General features: G+C 33.3%; 1 protein-coding gene across 1 annotated transcript; it reads left to right on the top strand.

Annotated features, from left to right (window-relative positions):
- LOC107621066 (sugar transport protein 10-like) lies at nt 18,079-21,122 on the top strand. The gene is made up of 3 exons (XM_016323111.2): nt 18,079-18,636; nt 18,871-19,494; nt 20,570-21,122. The coding sequence occupies exons 1-3, from the start codon at nt 18,175-18,177 to the stop codon at nt 21,020-21,022; spliced, it is 1,539 nt and encodes a 512-aa protein (XP_016178597.1). The 5' UTR covers nt 18,079-18,174; the 3' UTR covers nt 21,023-21,122.

The raw sequence follows: 21,174 nt of genomic DNA, 5'->3' as shown, positions 1-21,174 counted from the left end.
TTGAATAGTAGACTCGGGACCACCAACATAATAGAGACCTTAGATTGTGGCACAGGCTGGATACGCTCAGGTTTGACGAGGTACGACATCTGGAATCTTCCTATGTTATACACAAATTATTCTTCCAGTGCTAAATATAGTATTATGCGTATTTCCAATTCTAGTGGACACTGTACGATGATTCCCAGTTACAACAGATGACACCTGACTGGATTAGGAACGCTAGAGAGATTCGTATATGGAGATCCATGGTGCCATTAGTGTGCTTTCATTTTGTGGAGTTCCATCGTGTGGACAGCATAAATAGACAGCTCGGAGGTCAGCAACATCGACTAGAGGGCCCGGTCAATATGGATGAGTTCTTGTTCAGGATGACCCGAGGTGACGATGTGTGGTGGCCTGAGCCACACTGTGCTTGGTATGATATGTGGAGGGATGACGAACGGATTTTTCGCTAGTAAAGAATTCACAATAAATTCCCGCTGCTAGTATAGTTTCTAAACCAAGAAAGAATTCTTTCGTACAAAAAATTGTTTGTCACTTAAACAAACCCAATAAAAATAAACCGAAGTATTTAAACCTTGGGTCGTCTCTCAAGGAATTGCAGGGAGGTGTAATTTATTATTGGTTATGAGATAGTATATTTTTGGATTTTTGAAATAAGGAAGAAGGAAATAAAATTGCAAGAAATTAAATTAATAACTAATAAAGCTCTTAGCAAGGTATGAGAACTGGACGTCCTATCCTAGTTATCCTTATCAATTGTGATGGGAATTGTTCATTGCTCCCACTTAGTTAACCCTTACTAAATAAAGGAAAGTCAAGTGGACTGATCAACTTGATTCCTCAAGTCCTAGTCAACTCCTAAGGAAAGACTAGCTTTAGAGGGATCCAAACTAACCAGCAAATTCCAATTATCAATCAACAAGGAGTTTGATAACTCAAGTGTCTCCAGTTAATCAATTCAAGCTAAGAATATAAAAAGTTAGATTAAAATCATAAATATAAAATACTTCAAATTGCATTAATTAGAAAATCAAATCTAACATGAGAATTCATAAACCAAATAGCAACATAAAGTAATCAATATGGGAATTAAATAAACTAAAAATCTAGAACAAATAAAAGTAGAAGAGAAATTAAATTAAAGGAACATTGAACTTGGAATTGAGAAGAAATAAACCTAAAACTAAGAGAAATCCTAAAATCTAGAGAGAGGAGAGAGCCTCTCTCTTTAGAAACTACATCTAAAACCTAAAATTATGAATAATGGAAAGCGTATGAATGTCTCCTTGATTCCTCCACTTTGTAGCCTCTAATATGTGTTTTCTAGGCCGAGAACTGGATCAAAAACAGCCCAGAAATTGCTGGGGGCGAATTCTGCTACGCTGGATTTTCGCAGAAGCGATGCGTGCGCGTGATGCACGCGTGCGCGTCGCTTATCTTCAGGGAAACTATGAAAAATTATATATTATTTCGAAGCCCCAGATGTTAGCTTTCCAACGCAACTGGAAACGCCTCATTTGGATCTCTGTAGCTCAAGTTCTGGTCAGTTAAGTACGAAGAGGTCAGGCTGGACAGCTTAGCAATTCCTTCAACTTCTTGCATTCCTTCCACTTTTGCATGCTTCCTTTCCATCCTCTAAGCCATTCCTTCCCTATAAACCCTGAAATCACTTAACACACATATCAAGGCATCAAATGGTAATAAGAGAGGATTAAAATTAGTAATTAAGGCCAAAGAAGCATGTTTTCAATCATAGCACAAAATTAGGAAGGAAAATGTAAACTCATGCAAATTATATGAATAAGTGAGTAGAGAGTTGATAAAAACCACTCAAATTAGCACAAGATAAACCATAAAATAGTGGTTTATCAAGGAAGCATAGTCATCAGCATAGGATGGCCACCATTGAGAGCGACCCAGATCCTCGGCCCACGAAGGACTACTTATGGTGGCAAGGAGCGTGTACTATTCATTTTCTTTTTGGGGATGAGGTATTGGCCCCTCCTCAGGAGCACAGAAACATGATCCATCATTCATAGTAGGACAGCAGGATGGCATCGATGTGATGGATTAGATTGACTTCAATGATTTGTGTGACCTCATGCGTGTGCCGATAGATATCATAAATGCCCTCGTAGATAGGTATCGTGGTAGGAGAGATTTGTTGGTTCATCAGGAAGACCAGTCTTTCACATCTGGGGAACCTACATATCGACTTGGGCACATGGTGAGTCCTGTCATTCAGCAATAGACTCTAGCACAGTGGAACTATACCCAGGAATTTCTGATGTATGAAGCTACACAGGCGGCTTGAATATATCCACATGTACCACCTATAAGAGCGTACTAAGTGATTGTGCCACCTTTTCCACCTCTAGGTTATTAGTCACTCCCGCCATCAAGATATCAGTCACTCTCTCACCCTTCACAGCACCAGTCTGTCATTTATCTTTGCCCCAACCGACCTCAGTGACAGACACGTGATGCATGAGCATCTTAAACACTTTTCATTGGTATTTATTATAGAAAAATGATGACTTTTGGTTGATAATTATATGATTTTCAAGGTTATTCTATTAGTACTTTTATTTTCTTGGTTTCATGATTCTTATAGGGAAATTTTAGGAAAAGAGAAGCAAAAGAACAAGGAGGAACTAAGAATCGAAAACAAGTGCAAAAAGAATTCGTGGATGCTGTCAACCCTAAACTCCTTACACTCCAACGCACATAACTTGAGGTACAGAGGTTCAAATGACACGAAAGGAGCACGTGATTCGTATCAGAAGTGGCATTTAGTTCCATCAAAGTGGCGCTAAATGCCAGCAACATGGCCCAGAGCCCAACCATGTTTATATAAAAGAAAAAAAGGGATTGAGCAGCGAGAAGATATTCTCTCTTCCGTCTTTCATTCTTTTTAGTTTTAAGTTTTACACATTAGATTAGGATTTCAATTTCTCTGCACTATGGGTAACTAAACCTCCATTGTTAAGGTTAGGAGCTTTGTTTAGTTTGATGGATTAATAATTATTTGTTCTTCTACTTTTGATTAATGCATGGATTTATGTTTAAAAATTGGTTTTGTTTTTCATCCTACGGATTAGTGTGTATTGAAAAATAACTCTAATCTAAATTGATTTTTTTTAATCTTCAAAAAGTTATATCACTAGAATAAAGCTTGAAATCCTTTTCTCACAACTCCTTAATTGTCTGGATTTAATGTGATACGTGACATGTAATCAGATTATTTTTGGGTTCTTAGGGATTGCGTGGCTTATAAATCAGATTTTGAACTTAACCTTCTAACACAATTAATTGATCAAGAAATTGATGGTTGGTTGGGTTAGAGGAGATTGAATTGCCTAGGAATAGGAGTTCAATCACCTAGGGTTTGCCAAAAATTATATATTTGCATGATCAAAGTAGATAAATATAATTATTAATCCTGAAATTTAAATATCTCTGATACCTTAACTATCTTTATCATATTACTTTCTTAACCAATTTTAGTTTGTTCTTGTTTAATTTTCTGTTTTCATGTTACTTACTATTGAAAACCTGAATTTTGATTGTCTGACTAGAATAATCAATTTACCATTGCTTGCTTAATCCATTAATCTTCATGGGATCGACACTCACTAATCATGAGTTTATTACTTGGTACGACCCAGTGTACTTGTCGGTAAGTTGTGGTTAGGAATTTTGCACCAAGTTTTTGGCGCCGTTGCCGTGAATTAATTGTGATTAACAAACTATCAGTTGATTGATTTCCTAGATTAGACATTTTTTTCTTTTTCTGTTTTCCTTCAGTTTCAAAAAAAAATAATTATAAAAATAAAAATTAAAAAATTAAAAATAAAATACTTTCTTTTCTTTCTTCTTTGCTTTTCTGTTTACCACTTGGTGCGTTTAATTCTGTTGGGTATTTTGTGCTAAGAAAAATAATGGAAAGAGATCACATGGGTTACTACTCACACTCAAGGAATGATTCATATTACTATGGATGGAGGAACTATCCGGATTTTGGTTGGAAAAGTCAAGACCAAGAAAACTTCAATGTTCCATATTTCATCCATCAAGAACCATCATCTCCTTACCCATACCAAGAATCATCATCTCTCTATTCATATCAAGAACCACCATCTCTATATTTATACCAAAGATCATCATCTTTTTATTTATATCAAGAATCATCATCTCCTTATTCATATCAAGAACCATCAGCTCTTGAGCTTGCCATGAAAGAGTTGGCAAATACTACTCAAAGTTGCACACATGATATAAAAATGAGTGTCAAAAATATATAGAAACACGTGAAGTTGATTACCAAACATTTGACAGAGAAATAAGAAAAATTCCTTCCTAAGAGATACAATGCAAGATCCTACGAAAAAATGTGAAGAAATCAATCAAAGGAGTTCACACTCCAGGGAATTAAAGAGCTCTCCATCCTCATACATGGAAGAGGAGGATGATGCTCAAAAAAAGGAGGAAGCCATGCACATTCTAATAATTAAGGAGGTAGCCATATAAGTCCCTTCAACTCTATGCATGCAAGCTTCTGAGAAGAAAATTCTGAATGCACCGCCTACATTTAAATTGAAGTGTTCTTTCCTAACACTTGAATATGCTTTCCTTAGTCCTAGTGAATCAGAGATTTGTATGGGGGGTGATTTTTGGTGGATATTCTTTTTCTCCTCATGTCCATTGAAGTCATTTCTCTTAACAAATTGGAAGAAGAGGAAGAAAATCCAAGAACCAACCGTCAAGCTAGTGACATTAAACAAGCGCTTGTTGGGAGGTAATCTAACATTAGGTAATTTTTTTATTTTTCTTTTTACTTTGCTTCATGTTGCATATGTATTTCAAGGATTAAGTTTAGTGTTGCTACACCAACATGATGCTTCCATTTCAATGGGTACTTGGTCTAGCCTCTCATTGATTGCGTCACACTAAGTTTGGTGCTCTCACACCAAGTTTGGTATTGTCCCACTTCACCCATGCAAGGTCCACTCTTCCTGTGCCAATACATTAGCAACATATTTATTTTTCTTTATTTTGTCTTGCTTTTTGCTTTGTTTTTAATTTTTTCTTGTTTTATTTGAATGAGTTTTTACCTTGCTTCCTTATTTCTACTAGACAATCATGATTATTCATATTTCCGTCACCACTATTTTTCTTTGTTGCTTGAAGACAAACAATCATTCTGAGTTTGGTGTTGGAGGCTATGCTCTACATAGCCTAAAAAAATGATGAAAAGAAAGATGAGGAAGATGATGGCAATGAGAACTAAGGTTATTGACTTCTATTTGTTTCCTTCTTTTTTAATTATATGCATATGTTATCTTGTTCTATCCTATATAATGCATTTGTGAGTCTTGTTAGTCAAGTACATATCATTACTTGTCTTTCACAATCCACAATTATAATTGTGCTTGTTCCTAAATGTGGGCAAGGATCATGTGTCAAGAAAGAACAAAAAGAAAAAGGAGATTGATCATAAAGAGTATGACAATGTGAGTTTGGAAGGCCAAATTAACTAAGAATGTTCAAGACAAACTGAGCCAAATTGCTTGAGGCCTTAGTCTAGAGGACTATTATGGGATCTTTATACTTGACAAAGCCTTGAAGGAGAAACACGTAATGAGAAAAAAAAAAGGGTTGAAAGAGAAGGCAAAGGCTCTGAGTACCACTTACTAAGGATCCGAGTCAAGTGCTTGTGGTGCTTAAGTATTAAGCAAATTAAAAAATTAAAAATAAAATACTTTCTGTTCTTTCTTCTTTGCTTTTCTGTTTACCACTTGGTGCGTTTAATTCTGTTGGGTATTTTGTGCTAAGAAAAATAATGGAAAGAGATCACATGGGTTACTACTCACACTCAAGGAATGATTCATATTACTATGGATGGAGGAACTATCCGGATTTTGGTTGGAAAAGTCAAGACCAAGAAAACTTCAATGTTCCATATTTCATCCATCAAGAACCATCATCTCCTTACCCATACCAAGAATCATCATCTCTCTATTCATATCAAGAACCACCATCTCTATATTTATACCAAAGATCATCATCTTTTTATTTATATCAAGAATCATCATCTCCTTATTCATATCAAGAACCATCAGCTCTTGAGCTTGCCATGAAAGAGTTGGCAAATACTACTCAAAGTTGCACACATGATATAAAAATGAGTGTCAAAAATATATAGAAACACGTGAAGTTGATTACCAAACATTTGACAGAGAAATAAGAAAAATTCCTTCCTAAGAGATACAATGCAAGATCCTACGAAAAAATGTGAAGAAATCAATCAAAGGAGTTCACACTCCAGGGAATTAAAGAGCTCTCCATCCTCATACATGGAAGAGGAGGATGATGCTCAAAAAAAGGAGGAAGCCATGCACATTCTAATAATTAAGGAGGTAGCCATATAAGTCCCTTCAACTCTATGCATGCAAGCTTCTGAGAAGAAAATTCTGAATGCACCGCCTACATTTAAATTGAAGTGTTCTTTCCTAACACTTGAATATGCTTTCCTTAGTCCTAGTGAATCAGAGATTTGTATGGGGGGTGATTTTTGGTGGATATTCTTTTTCTCCTCATGTCCATTGAAGTCATTTCTCTTAACAAATTGGAAGAAGAGGAAGAAAATCCAAGAACCAACCGTCAAGCTAGTGACATTAAACAAGCGCTTGTTGGGAGGTAATCTAACATTAGGTAATTTTTTTATTTTTCTTTTTACTTTGCTTCATGTTGCATATGTATTTCAAGGATTAAGTTTAGTGTTGCTACACCAACATGATGCTTCCATTTCAATGGGTACTTGGTCTAGCCTCTCATTGATTGCGTCACACTAAGTTTGGTGCTCTCACACCAAGTTTGGTATTGTCCCACTTCACCCATGCAAGGTCCACTCTTCCTGTGCCAATACATTAGCAACATATTTATTTTTCTTTATTTTGTCTTGCTTTTTGCTTTGTTTTTAATTTTTTCTTGTTTTATTTGAATGAGTTTTTACCTTGCTTCCTTATTTCTACTAGACAATCATGATTATTCATATTTCCGTCACCACTATTTTTCTTTGTTGCTTGAAGACAAACAATCATTCTGAGTTTGGTGTTGGAGGCTATGCTCTACATAGCCTAAAAAAATGATGAAAAGAAAGATGAGGAAGATGATGGCAATGAGAACTAAGGTTATTGACTTCTATTTGTTTCCTTCTTTTTTAATTATATGCATATGTTATCTTGTTCTATCCTATATAATGCATTTGTGAGTCTTGTTAGTCAAGTACATATCATTACTTGTCTTTCACAATCCACAATTATAATTGTGCTTGTTCCTAAATGTGGGCAAGGATCATGTGTCAAGAAAGAACAAAAAGAAAAAGGAGATTGATCATAAAGAGTATGACAATGTGAGTTTGGAAGGCCAAATTAACTAAGAATGTTCAAGACAAACTGAGCCAAATTGCTTGAGGCCTTAGTCTAGAGGACTATTATGGGATCTTTATACTTGACAAAGCCTTGAAGGAGAAACACGTAATGAGAAAAAAAAAAGGGTTGAAAGAGAAGGCAAAGGCTCTGAGTACCACTTACTAAGGATCCGAGTCAAGTGCTTGTGGTGCTTAAGTATTAAGCAAAAGCTTGAAAATAAAACATTTAGAGTCACGACTAGGCTCAAGGTGCAAAGTAATCCCCCCAAAAGAAGAGAAAGCCAAAGGCTCCGAGCATCAATTATGGGGAATATTAAAAGGACATGGTAAGCTCGAAGCACTCCCGAATCAAGTGCTTATGGTGTTTCTGTGTCCAATAAAGCTTGAGACAAACCATTTAGAGTCACGGCTAGGCTCAAGGTACAAAGCACCCAAAGAAAATAAGCTGTGAAAGGAAAGTAAATTAGCTTGCTTCAAGGTAATGATTCAATGAAGGATTCTATAATCTAATCCGGACAGAGGCTTTAAAAAATTATAGCCAATTGTGTTGAGTTGTGCATATGTGAAACGGCTAACCAAAGTCATTTGAATTGCAACCATTCACCCTTGTATTTTAAGGTTGGGAAGTTTAATTACTATGCCATGATTCTTTGCTTGCTTGAGGACAAGCAAGAGCTTAAGTTTGGTGTTGTGATGCCATGATTCTTTACTATGCCATGATTTATTGGCATTTATTATAGAAAAGTTATGAATTTTACTTGATAATTATATAATTTTCAAGGCTATCCTATTAGTACTTTTATTTTCTTGGTTTCATGATTCTTATAGAGAAATTTTAGGATAAGAGAAGCAAAAGAACAAGGAGGAACCAAAAATTGAAGCAAAGAGAATTCGTGGATGCTGTCAACCCTGACCTCCTCACACTTTAATGAGCATAACTTGAGCTATAAAAGCCCAAATGATGCAGTTATAGTGGCATTAGAAAGCCAACTTCCAAATCTTTCAAAGATATATATTAGTCTATACTTGCTCTCTGGCATCACAGAGTTAAATACTGCAACATTGGCATTTAGCGCTAAACCGCGTCCAGCATCACCATCTTCTCGGGACTCCAGGCGTTTAGCGCCAAGAAACTGGTGTTTAGTGCTAGACCTGCAGAAAGGAGCACGTGATTTGTATCATAAGTGACATTTAGTGCCACCATGCCAGCAACACGGCCTAAAGCCCAACCACGCTTATATAAAAGAAAAAAAAGGGACTAGGCAGCGTGAAGACATTCTCTCTTCCGTCTTTCATTCTTTTTAGTTTTAGGTTTTGCACATTAGATTAGGATTTCAATTTCTCTGCACTATGGGCAACTAAACCTCTATTGTTAAGGTTAGGAGCTCTGTTTATTTTGATAGATTAATAATTATTTATTCTTCTACTCTTGATTAATGCATTGATTTATGTTTAAGAATTAATTTTATTCTTCATCCTACGGATTAGTGTGTATTGGAAAATAACCCTAATCTAAAATAAATTCTTTTGAATATTGGAAAAGTTACATCACTAGAATTAAAGCTTGAAACTCTTTTCTCACAATTCCTTAAATGTCTGAATTTAATATGATACGTTACATATAATTGGATTATTTTGGATTCTTAGGGATTATATGGCTTATAAATCAGATTCTGAACTTAACCTTCTAACACAATTGATTGATAAAGGAATTGACGGTTGGTTGGGTTAGAGGAGATTGAATTGCCTAGGAATAGGAGTTCAATCACCTAGGGTTTGTCATGAATTATATCTTTGCATAATCAAAGTAGATAAATATAATTATTAATTCTGAAATTGAAATATCTCTGACACCTTAACTATCTTTATCATATTACTTTCGTAACCAATTTTAGTTTGTTCTTGTTTAATTTTCTGTTTTCATATTATTTACTATTGAAACCCTATATTTTGATTGTCTGACTAGAATAATCAATTGACCATTACTTGCTTAATCCATTAATCCTCGTAGGATCAACATTCACTCACCGTGAGTTTATTACTTGGTATGACTCGGTGCACTTATTGGTAAGTTGTGGTTAAAAATTCTGCACCAACACATCCACCTGCATGTGGGACGGGCCACCGGCTTGATCACCATCCTAGACAGTAATAGTGACTTCACTATAACTCTATATAGTGATTTATATTGTGTATTCATCTTCTATTTGTTTTTTGATACTTATAGCCTGTAGAAATCTTGTTACTTTCTGAATTATGTAGCAGTTGCTTATGTTTGCTATGTATGTTATATTATTTATCTGAATGCTATATTTGAAAACATGAAAACTTAACAGATAAATGGAAACAACACACTTTATTCAAATGAGTAAATATTTAGACATAGATGTTAAAATTACATAAACTTTTTGAAATTGACATGAAACAACACTACTATCCTATTAAAGTACTATATCACTGATCTAATGTTGGAGTGTTAAGACATCCTTGCCTCATATGACTTTTCTAACGACAAAGACAGCGCCTCTTCTCATATCTCTCAACAACATCCATCTCATTACGTAATCATGTCGATACTAATCATCCTTTTGCCTTTCTGGTCATCCATCTCATGTGGGAATTGAGTTTGACTTATCCATGGATGCCTTTTTAAGGAGATCACAAACATAGTTAGTTTATGCGATATGCATGTCACTAAAAAGCAAAAAATTAAATTGCATGCCTAAGAAATGATGCAGTGTCTCTAAGTCCTTTGATGAGAAAATTTGATTAAACTGAGAGATAATGGATTCTATTTCAGATTTATCACTATCTGTGATGACTATGTCATCAACATATGCAAGAAGAAAAAAGTAGAAGAGGTTGTGAAACGAACAAATAAGGAAGGATCAGATGAAGTATTTTGAAAACCAAAAATAGATAGAATAGTGCATAGTTTAGAAAACCAAGTCCTGGGAGCCTACTTGAGGTTATAAATGGCCTTGTCAAGTTTACATACTAAACCAGAATCAAAACTGAAGAGGCCAGAGGTGGTGCCATTAGGGCCGTTAAAATGGGCCAAGTCCATCGGGCTGGCCCATTTATCCATTTAAATGGGCGGGATTTTGCCTCTAATTGAGGCCCATTTAAATTTTGGGCTAAACGGACTGAGCCCGATTAACTCGAAAAAAATTGCAGGTTAAACGGGTTAGCCTGCAGGCTAAATGCGGGCCCGCATAAAATTTGGTTTTTTTCTCAAACCAAAATTTTAGATTTCAGCCAAACGGCATTCGAAAAAACCCAACCCGACCAGTACAAAATAACAGATTTAGAGAATTATTAAGCCAATAAACCATGGACCATAAGCCCAATTGACCAAATATAATAGTCCAATACTATGCAAGCTAAAAAAATCAACCCAAAAAATAACCCAACCCATATACAATATAAGAGTACAAAATTAAAAAAGTCTCTCTAACTCTAAGCCAAACAAACCAAACAGCCATTCACTAAAACTCAAACATACAAAGGAAAAAGATAAAGCAATCTGGAGTAGCGATATGCTCTAAATCCCTAATTCTTCTACATAGCAAACGTACAAAGGAAAAAGAGAAAGTACTCTGAAGTAGCCATAAATCCCTAATTCTTTTGCATAGCACTACAGCCTCACAAATTTATGCGTGTGTCCATCCTTCTTCCGACGACAGTAACTTCTTTGTCGGTGTCATCGATGAGCATCCCCACCATTAGAGCCTTGCAAGGCTCTCATCACCGTTAGCTCCATAGTTTTCGTTACTTCATCCATTTTTTACTCAGCCAGTCAGCTTCTACTCTTCTTTAGTTTTCGTAGCCCTCGGTCATCACTCATCAATTTTCAGCCAACTATTGTAAGATTACTTTTTTGTCTTAATAATAAAATATGCATGTTATTTCTTTTCTCATAAATCTTAGGTTCTCAACATTTAGATGAATAGTCTGACACTGACATCAATTATTTATCTATTCGGTTTTGTTCTGGGTTATTTTGGGTTTTAGTAAAGATTAATTTGGTTCTATATTTTTATTTTTTGTTAGTGATTTATTTTTGAGTTATGGATGACTATGCAAGAGATATTGTTGATCCAAATGCTGAGGTAAAACAAATTTTCTTGGACTCAGACTCTAATGATGACTTTGATGATCTTGTTGACGATAAAGTCCCACTGGAAGTAACTCAAGTGACATCTCTTGTAAGTATTTCACTTACTGCTATTGATGGGTTAAATTCTAAAAAGAGAAAACGGTTAACTACATCTAATGTTTGGGATAGTTTTATAAAAATAATTGGGGAAGATGGCAAAACAAGGTGCAAATGTAAAGAGTGTAGAAAAGAATACAAAGGTGGGGATAGTACTCATGGTACCTCTACATTGAGACGACATATCCCTGTGTGTCGTGAACTCCCCAAATTTCATGATTTGGGAAAAATGATGCTTGATGAAGCTGGGATGTTAAGGGTTAGACAAGTTGATCCTATAGTTTTTCGTGAATTAATTACAATAACAATCATAGAACATGATTTGCCTTTCTCATTTGTTGAGTATAGGAGAATTAGGGATGTTTTTAAGTACTTGAATCCTGATGCTAAGATGTTTTCTCGAAACACTGCTGTAGCTGATATTTTCAAATTTTATATTGCTGAAAAAGAAAAATTAAAATGCCAGTTAGGAAAACTTTGAAGTAGGACATGTTTAATTACTGATCTTTGGACTTCATGCACAACAGAGGGTTATATGACTTTGACTACCCATTATGTTGATTCTAGGTGGAAATTAAATTCTAAGATACTCTCATTTTCTCACATGCCCCCTCCACATACGGGACATCAATTAGCAAATAAAGTGCTTGAGTTGTTATCTGAATGGGGATAGAGAAGAAAATATTTTCAATAACTTTAGACAATGCTTCATCTAATGATAGCATGGAAACTTTACTCAAGTGAAACCTCCTTTTAAGTGATGGGTTATTTTGTATTGGGGACTTTTTTTTATGTGAGGTGTTGTGCTCATATCTTAAACTTGATAGTTCAAGATGGGTTGAAGGTTGCTAGTTCTACTTTTCATAATATCAAAGAGAGTATCAAGTATGTGAGAGCATCGGAGGCACAAGCTATCCAATTTAGAGATGTTCTTAAGTCACTTGAAATTCCTAACATTAGAGTGAACTTAGATGTGCCCAATAGATGAAATTCTACTTTCTTGATTTTGGAGAGTGCTTTGAGATGTGAGCGTGATTTTGTTAGACTCTCTTTAAAGGATAACAATTTCAAAGATTGTCCGTCCGAAAAAGAGTGAAAAAGAGGAAGAGAAATCTGTAAATTTCTGAATCCATTTTATAAAATTACTACCTTGATGTTTGGTCAATCTTATCCTACTTTAAATTTATATTTTATGCAAATTTAGAGGATTGGGTGTTTGCTGAAAGAATACTTTATTAGTGAGGATGAGGTCATAAGAAAAATGGTGCAACTAATGAAAGCCAAATTCGATAAGTAATTGAGCGATTATTCCATGATTCTCTCTCTAGGAGCTATTCTCGATCCTCAAATGAAATTTCATGTTTTGGAGTATTATTTGAATAAAGTGGATCTATGTACTGCTAATGAGAAATTGACCACCATCAAGAAGAAGCTGTATTTATTGTGTGAAGCGTATTCAGAAACTTTGTCACATAATGCCTCTTCTAATGCTTCTAGTGGTCAACTAAGAATTCCAACTTTTAGAGAAGATGATTCACTTTCATTTGATGTGCCTGATGTAAGTTTTATTTCTGTTGTGCATTATATTAATATAATTTTTTTTATATTTTCTGTCAATTTGTTACTTTTTTAACTGTTTTATTATTTTTTTAATATTGTAGGAGTTGAGAAATATAAGTTTTCAAGCTAATGCTTCATAAAGAAAGTCTTCTTTAGATATCTATTTGGAAAAGTCAATTCTTGATATGAACTCTAAAATATATGTCTTGCAATATTGGAGATCTCAAGCCCATCACTTTTCTGATTTAGCTTCCATGGCTTGTGATGTGCTTAGTATTTCAATAACTACGATAGTTTCGGAATCGGTATTTTTCATTGGTGCACATATCCTAAATAAGTATAGAAATTCTATTTTGGATAAAAATGTGCAAGCTCTTATTTGTGCTCTTAATTGGATATATGGATTTAAAGATGATGGTAATTTACTTTTTAAATTTATTTTGTTAACTTCTATTGGCAATAACTAATGAATGACTTGCATATTGTATTTATTTAGTTTTTTACTAACTAATTTTAAATTGTAGATGCTGAATTTGAGTGTGAAATGAGAGTGACAAAGAACATTATAAAGATAAAGTGGATTTAATTAATATGATGCCTGGTATTTTATTAGTATTGTCTAATTATTTTAAACAATGCATTTTTTAATTCAATTCTATTGAAATTTTTTTCTGTCACTAAGTCACTAACTTTTATTTGATAATTTATTTTTCTTTCCATTGCAGGTGTTGACTAATTTGGTAGATTGGATAAAAAATTTTAGAATTACATTGCTTGCTGCTTTTGTAATATATTTGCATGCCATGTAATCTGTTAAATACTTTTTTTCATATTTGTGTGGTTTTTTGGTAGAATTATGATGTTGCTATGTTGATTTATAATACTTTGTTAACTATATAAGGAGAATTAGAAATACTCTTTTAATTAGAAATATTAGAATTAGAAATATAGAATCACTAATTGGATGTGAATGTGGTTCTATTTTGAGTTAAAAGAACAAGTTTAGAGCATAACTGTTACTCAAATCAAATGTATTTAGTTGTTTAGTGGAACTTTAATTTTATTTGTACCAAACAAAATATTTTTGTCCAAAAATATACACTAGTTTTTCTCCTCAAAATTGGACTTTTTTAGTTTTTTTTTTTTAAAAAATTTCAAAAAAAAGCCAACAAATAAATGGGCCAGCCTATTTAACCCGTCAGGCTGGCCATAAACGGTCTGTGCTATAAAATTTTGACCCGCGAACAAAGTGGGCTTAAATGGGCTAGCCCGTATAACCCATGGGCTAAATGGTCTGGGCTTAAACGAGTTGGCTAGCCCATTTGACAGTAGGTGCCATGTACACATTATTCTCAGTGAGATCTCCATTGAAAAATGCATTGTTAAAATCAAATTGCTTAAGAGACTAACCTTTAGATAAAGCCAAGGATAAGATGACTTTAATAGTTGTTGGTCTAATAACTGGGCTAAAGATTTGAGAATAATCGATGCCCTCAATTTAATAGTATCCCTTGGTCACAAGGTGAGCTTTATAATTTTTTTAATAGAGTTATCAGGTCCACGGTTAATGGCAAATAAACACCCATTTAGACCTAATAATTGTGTAGTTGGGTGCTGGCTAGACTAAATACCAAGTTTTATTCCTTTTTCATGGCTTGAAACCAATGAGAGGAGTTCTTAGCTTGAGACACAATACTGGAAACATTATTAACCAAGTCAATATTATTAGAATGTGCAATAAGAGCCTTAGGCTTAAAGACATCAGATTTAGAACGAGTTACCATATCACTAACCTTGGAAGCTGGATTTCAAAATAAAAATTGGTATCGGTGCAAAATCTATAATAACTTCTTCAAAAGGTGATTAATTAATAAATGATGAAGCATTGTTAGTTGGAGGAGTAGAACCTGTATTGGAGTTAGTAAACATAGTTGATGTAGTTGGAGCTTTACTTGGGATACAAAGTAACTGTGATGTACCAAAATTTAAAATAGGAATCTAAGGTAACATCTTATGCTTATAAAAAAAGGTTAGTGATGAATCAGAGACAACATTCTTATGAAAAAATAGGGAAAATAAAAATTTTTTTATAAAAAAAAAAATTACGCCCAATAACAACTTTACCATCTTATTTTAAACATTTACACCCTTTTGAAAAAAGAGCATAACCAAGAAAGTTGCATTTTTTAGACCTATAGTCTAATTTATATTTATTAAAAGGCATTAAGTTTAATTTGGATAACAAGCACACCCAAAAAACTTCAAAATAGAATCATCTGGAGACTTAGAATGACGAATCTCAAAGGGGTGATTTCATATTAAGGATCTTGGTGGACAATCTATTGATAAGAAAAGTAGCAGCAAGAAAGACATCCTCCCAGTATTCTATTGGCAAATGTGCAGCAGCAAGAAATGTAAATCCATTTCATAGATATGTCTATACTTCTTCTCTAATCTCTACAACATCTTGTTTATGGTAAGTATAAGGACATGACAATCTATGAATGATGCCATTGGTATTAAGAAAGGTTTTGAATTCATTTGATAAGAACTCTTTAGCATTATCTGTTTGAATAGATTTAAGAATTTGACCTGTCTGAGTTTCCATCATAGATTTATATTATTGTAAAATTGTAAACACTTGAGACTTGGTAGCTAATAAGTAAACACATGCGTATCTAGTGAAGGTATCCACAATACTCAAGTAATAAGATTATCAGAATGAGATATAGAAGGAACAGACCCCAAATATCCAAGAAAACTAATTGTAAGGGTGCAGTATAAGTGGTTTCAGAAAAAGAAAAAGGTAAGGTGTGCATTTTTTCTTTACAACATGTTTCACAAACAAAAGATGTTGAATCAACTTTATTAGAAAATGGAAGATTACACTGTTTAAGAACAGTTTTAATAATAATTGGAGATTAAGTGTTTATGCCATAACTCCAAATTTGTCCTACAAGTAGCTAAAAAGGCATGAAAATCTGAATTATTATTACATGATTTTGGAATACAAACTTGATCAAACACATATAACCCATGTTTAAGTTGTCCCTGAAGGAGCACTTGTTTAGTATCTTGTGATTTAACTACACAATGAAATTGATAAAATTTAAAGAAGACATTATTGTCCAAATAAAATCTTAAACACTAATTAAATTTTTAACTATTTGAGAAATATGAAACAGATTCTTTAAAATGAAAACATGATTGTTAGATGAATTCTTAATATATGAATAACTAGATTTAGAGATAAGCAAACCTGAATCATTGACTATGTATAATTGATCAAGTCTTGTGTATTCTAAGGCTGAAATCAAACTTGATGTATCATTAGTGAGGTGGTGAGAGATACCAAAATATGGATACCAAGACATATCTGAATTTTGAGAAGAAGATGTAAGAAATGATTATGGTTGATGAAATGAGGTTGGTAGAGGAGGTGGTTGATTGATAGTTGGAGAGGAGGTTCAGGAATTTGTCGTAGAAGCTCCCTGGTAACTATGATCATATCAAAAGAAGCATTGAAGGGCCGTGTGTCCAATAACTTGACAAATCTACCGATTATTGATTTTTTAAGAGACTCTGCCTTCATGAGAGAATCTGCTACTTCTAACATGCCTTCTACCTTCATAAGGACGATTGAAATTTTCTGGATTTGGAAAATTAGTTTGAGTAAGATTTGTTTGAACCGTTATTAAAGAATTCTGTTTGAATTTTTCAATGGTAGCTTCATGGGATAGTAAGAGTTTTTTAATCTCACCTGTGCTAAACAATTCAGGTTTAGCTTGGATAAGGGTGATGCAGCTAGAAAACTCTTCTGGCAAGCCTTCACAAATAGCCTCAATATAATCTCCATTGCTAAGCTAAAAATCAATTGCTATTAATGAATTTGTAATTTTTTATTTTTATTTTTGACAAATACTCAATTATGATAAGGTTCTTTTTCTTGGTCATCTTCAATTGATTCCTTGATTGCTTGGTCTTTATTTTAGGTGATTCTGCATAATAGTTGTGAAGTTTTTGCCAAATTTTTCCAAAGCTAAAAAATAATATAATGGATAATTCGATTCTTGAAAGAAGAATCTACATATGCTAAGAACCAAGAATACAGATTATAGTCTTGTTATATTTATTTTGAATATATTAAAGAAATCTTATCAACAGCCTTTGTTTCTTTAAATTTAAATTTAGCAGGTATTTTTTCTTTAACTATATGTGATCTTTTAGATTCTCTCCCTTGATTGTGAAGAGTGCTAGTTGTTATCAAAAAACAAAATTTGTTTCTTCTATGCTTATCTAAGATAGTTAGGAACAAAAAAATTTTTTTGATTTGCTGAATTCACAAGTAAAATCATAGATCAAATCAATGGTCTAAATACTTTGTGGAGATTATGAAAGATGAGAGAATTAAAAATGATTGGAAGATGGAGAGAGCATAAAATAGTTTTTAAGATGAGTAATATTGATATGAAAATGTTATTAAACTAGTATGTTTGTATACCCTAAAGAGTTTATATTTATAGTGATAGCATGTACTATATGAGTTTATTGGTGTCTATATTCTCTATATTTATGGAATCTAAATCTTATTCCAATTTAATTAGTTTACAAACCTAAATAAATATTAAAGGCAATCCTCTACTAGCTACTACTATTATCATTATTATTTGTGACTTAGCTTTATCTTTTATGATTCTAAGATTAGTAAATGCATATATAAAAAAGAAAAATAATTTTTTATATATCATTTTTTACTATACTTTTTTTTTATGTTTTTTTAATATAAAAATAAATATTTTATTATTTTATATTATCCGATTTCTTATCAACCACTCTTAATACTAAAAATAAAACACATCCTAGGCAGAAGTGGTGCATATAAGTTTCCTCCTTGGGAAAGGGACGTTAAGAATTAACATGCATGGAATGTATGTAAAGAAAGACACACAGAGTTCAAAATATGGCAGGAGGTGTTGTCGCAACAGGAGGTGGAACCCACCACGAAGGAAAGATCACATTATTCGTCATAGTCACATGCATTGTTGCCGCCATGGGAGGCTTACTCTTTGGCTATGATCTTGGCATTACAGGAGGCGTGACTTCCATGGACCAATTTTTACTCAAATTCTTTCCCAATGTTTACATCCAAATGAAAGACCAATCCGGTGTTCATCATCAGAGTCAATACTGCAAATTCGACAATCCATTGCTCACATTGTTCACATCTTCTTTATATCTCGCGGCATTGGTTGCTTCTTTCTTTGCTTCCTCCATAACAAGAATCATGGGCCGCAAGATTTCTATGTTTATCGGCGGAATCTTCTTTCTTATCGGCTCCTTGTTAGACGCTTTCGCCGTCAACGTTGCCATGCTTATCATCGGTCGTTTGTTGCTTGGTTTTGGTGTCGGATTTTGTAATCAGGTAAAATCATAGTTACATGAATTCACTAATCAGGTAGCGTATTGCATGCAAATTCGCTTATATTGCATACTAATTCATTTGTAGAATATCATATGTATATTTTTCACATATGATATAGTGCATATCTATTTTCGTATGGAAACATATTACGTTCTATATAACTATGGATAAAATTATTATCATTTATCATCTAATTAATGCGTAAAGTTTTTTTTTTTTTGAACAAACAAACAGTCTGTTCCGTTGTACTTATCCGAAATGGCGCCTCCGAAGATTAGAGGCGCACTTAACATCGGATTTCAATTGATGATCACAATCGGAATCTTAATCGCGAATCTCATCAACTACAAGCTTGCCAAGATTAAGAATGGATGGAGATTTTCCTTGGGAATAGGGGCAGTTCCGGCAATTATTTTGTGTTTGGGAGCAATTTTCTTAGATGACACGCCAAACTCCATGATCGAAAGAGGTAAACAAGAAAAAGCTAGAAAAATGTTGCAACGAATTCGTGGCATTGATAATGTGGATGAGGAGTTTCAAGAACTTGTGAATGCAAGTGAGGAAGCGAAAAAAGTGGATAATGCATGGAAGAATATTATAGAAGCAAAATATAGGCCTCAACTTGTTTTTTGTTCGTTGATTCCATTCTTTCAACAATTCACTGGGATCAATGTGATTATGTTCTACGCGCCCGTTCTTTTCCAAACTTTAGGGTTTGGGAGTAATGCTTCTCTTATGTCTGCTGTCATCACCGGTGGAGTCAATGTTGTTGCCACCATTATTTCTATATTTTCTGTCGATAGATTTGGAAGAAGAATTTTGTTTCTTGAAGGTGGCATCCAAATGTTACTTTGCCAGGTAAAAGTTAGTTACAACATGCATGCTTCAATTTATCATCAATTTATCAATTATCATATATAAACTAGCATTTGTATTGGTGAAAGTTCAGAATATATGTCATCCAATCTATCCAAGAATAAATAGAATTAACTAAATTTAATTTGCACTTATGAAAATTGAGTAAATTATTATTTTTACTTATAAAAGTTCTTAATACTGAGAAATCTTTCATTAATAAATTTACTTGTAAAAAACTATCATTTTTATCACATAGATTATTTTTTATAGATACAAAATTAATTCTTTTATTTATGAATAAATTTGATACTATTATGATTTTTTATGAGTATAAATAAAAGTTTACTGATCATTCATTATTACTATATTCTTTCCATGGATAAATTTGGAAGAAGATTTTTGTTTCTTATTTGTCAGGTGAAAATTAAGAATGGATTCTGTTAATTGATTTTTCTACTTGATCTTATAAAGTGTGATGTATCATATACAAGACTTTCTCTTGTATGTTTTCATTTGTCACTTAAATCTTGTATCAACTTTGCTATTTGTATATCAAACATTAGTCGCTCAGTCATTTATATATGTGTGTGCATGTGTTGAAATACAAAATATATATTTATATATAAATACATAATTTAGTGGTTAATTTTTAGTTCATACATAATATTTTTTATATCTTGTATAGTATATGTAATTAAATTTTACAAAGTTAATTAAAATAAAAATTGAGATGATGTATTCAAAAAAGTTGATTATAACATACAAGTTAAGTTTTAAAATAGTCTTCTAATTAGTTGCACACACTAAAATAGTATAAAAATTTTAATTACACCAATTACTTTTTAAAATTGACAAAAATGTACTACATTAATGTTTAACGATGTAATGAGTCACTTATGAAAAAGAAAAGACTAATGTAATGCACTTTTATCGATGTTAACAACTTAATTGATATAATTGAGATTTGATGAACTATTTTAGGGCAATCTGAGAAATCATTTGGGGATTGAATAACTCAATACATTACTACATAATTAATTTAGAAAATAAGTGAGAATGATTGTTTAATTTGCAGATTGCGGTTGGAGCTATGATCGCTAAGGAGTTTGGGGTGAGTGGTGTAGGTTCATTTAGCAATGGAGAAGTGAACCTTCTTTTGTTCTTTATATGTGCATACGTGGCATCATTTGCATGGTCATGGGGTCCACTTGGATGGTTGGTTCCCAGTGAAATATGCTCTCTTGAAATAAGATCCGCAGGACAAGCCATCAATGTTTCGGTTAACATGCTCTTCACTTTTATCATAGGCCAAGTTTTTCTCATGATGCTTTGTCACTTGAAATTCGGTCTTTTCTTCTTTTTTGGTGGTTTTGTAGTTATCATGACTATTTTTATTGCCTTCTTCCTTCCTGAGACAAAGAATGTCCCAATTGAAGAAATGAATAGTGTGTGGAGATCACATTGGTTTTGGGCCAGATTCATTCCTCAAGACATGGTTAATAGCCATGCTCATCTTGAGGATCTTTAGTTTAATTTCTTTCATTTAATTAGATTGGTTTTTGTATTATCTTTTGTTGCTACAAATAACTATATATCATTTAGTACAATTCACAATATTTAGCACATGTTTTTGCTACTTCTCTTCTAATCTTAATTATAGTATATAATAGTTTAATAAGA

This window comes from Arachis ipaensis, chromosome B10 (genome assembly GCF_000816755.2).
Source record: "Arachis ipaensis cultivar K30076 chromosome B10, Araip1.1, whole genome shotgun sequence".
In the NCBI taxonomy this organism is placed as follows: domain Eukaryota; kingdom Viridiplantae; phylum Streptophyta; class Magnoliopsida; order Fabales; family Fabaceae; genus Arachis; species Arachis ipaensis.
The sequence above is the reverse complement of the archived record's forward strand: the minus strand, read 5'-3'. Positions and strand labels throughout refer to the sequence as shown.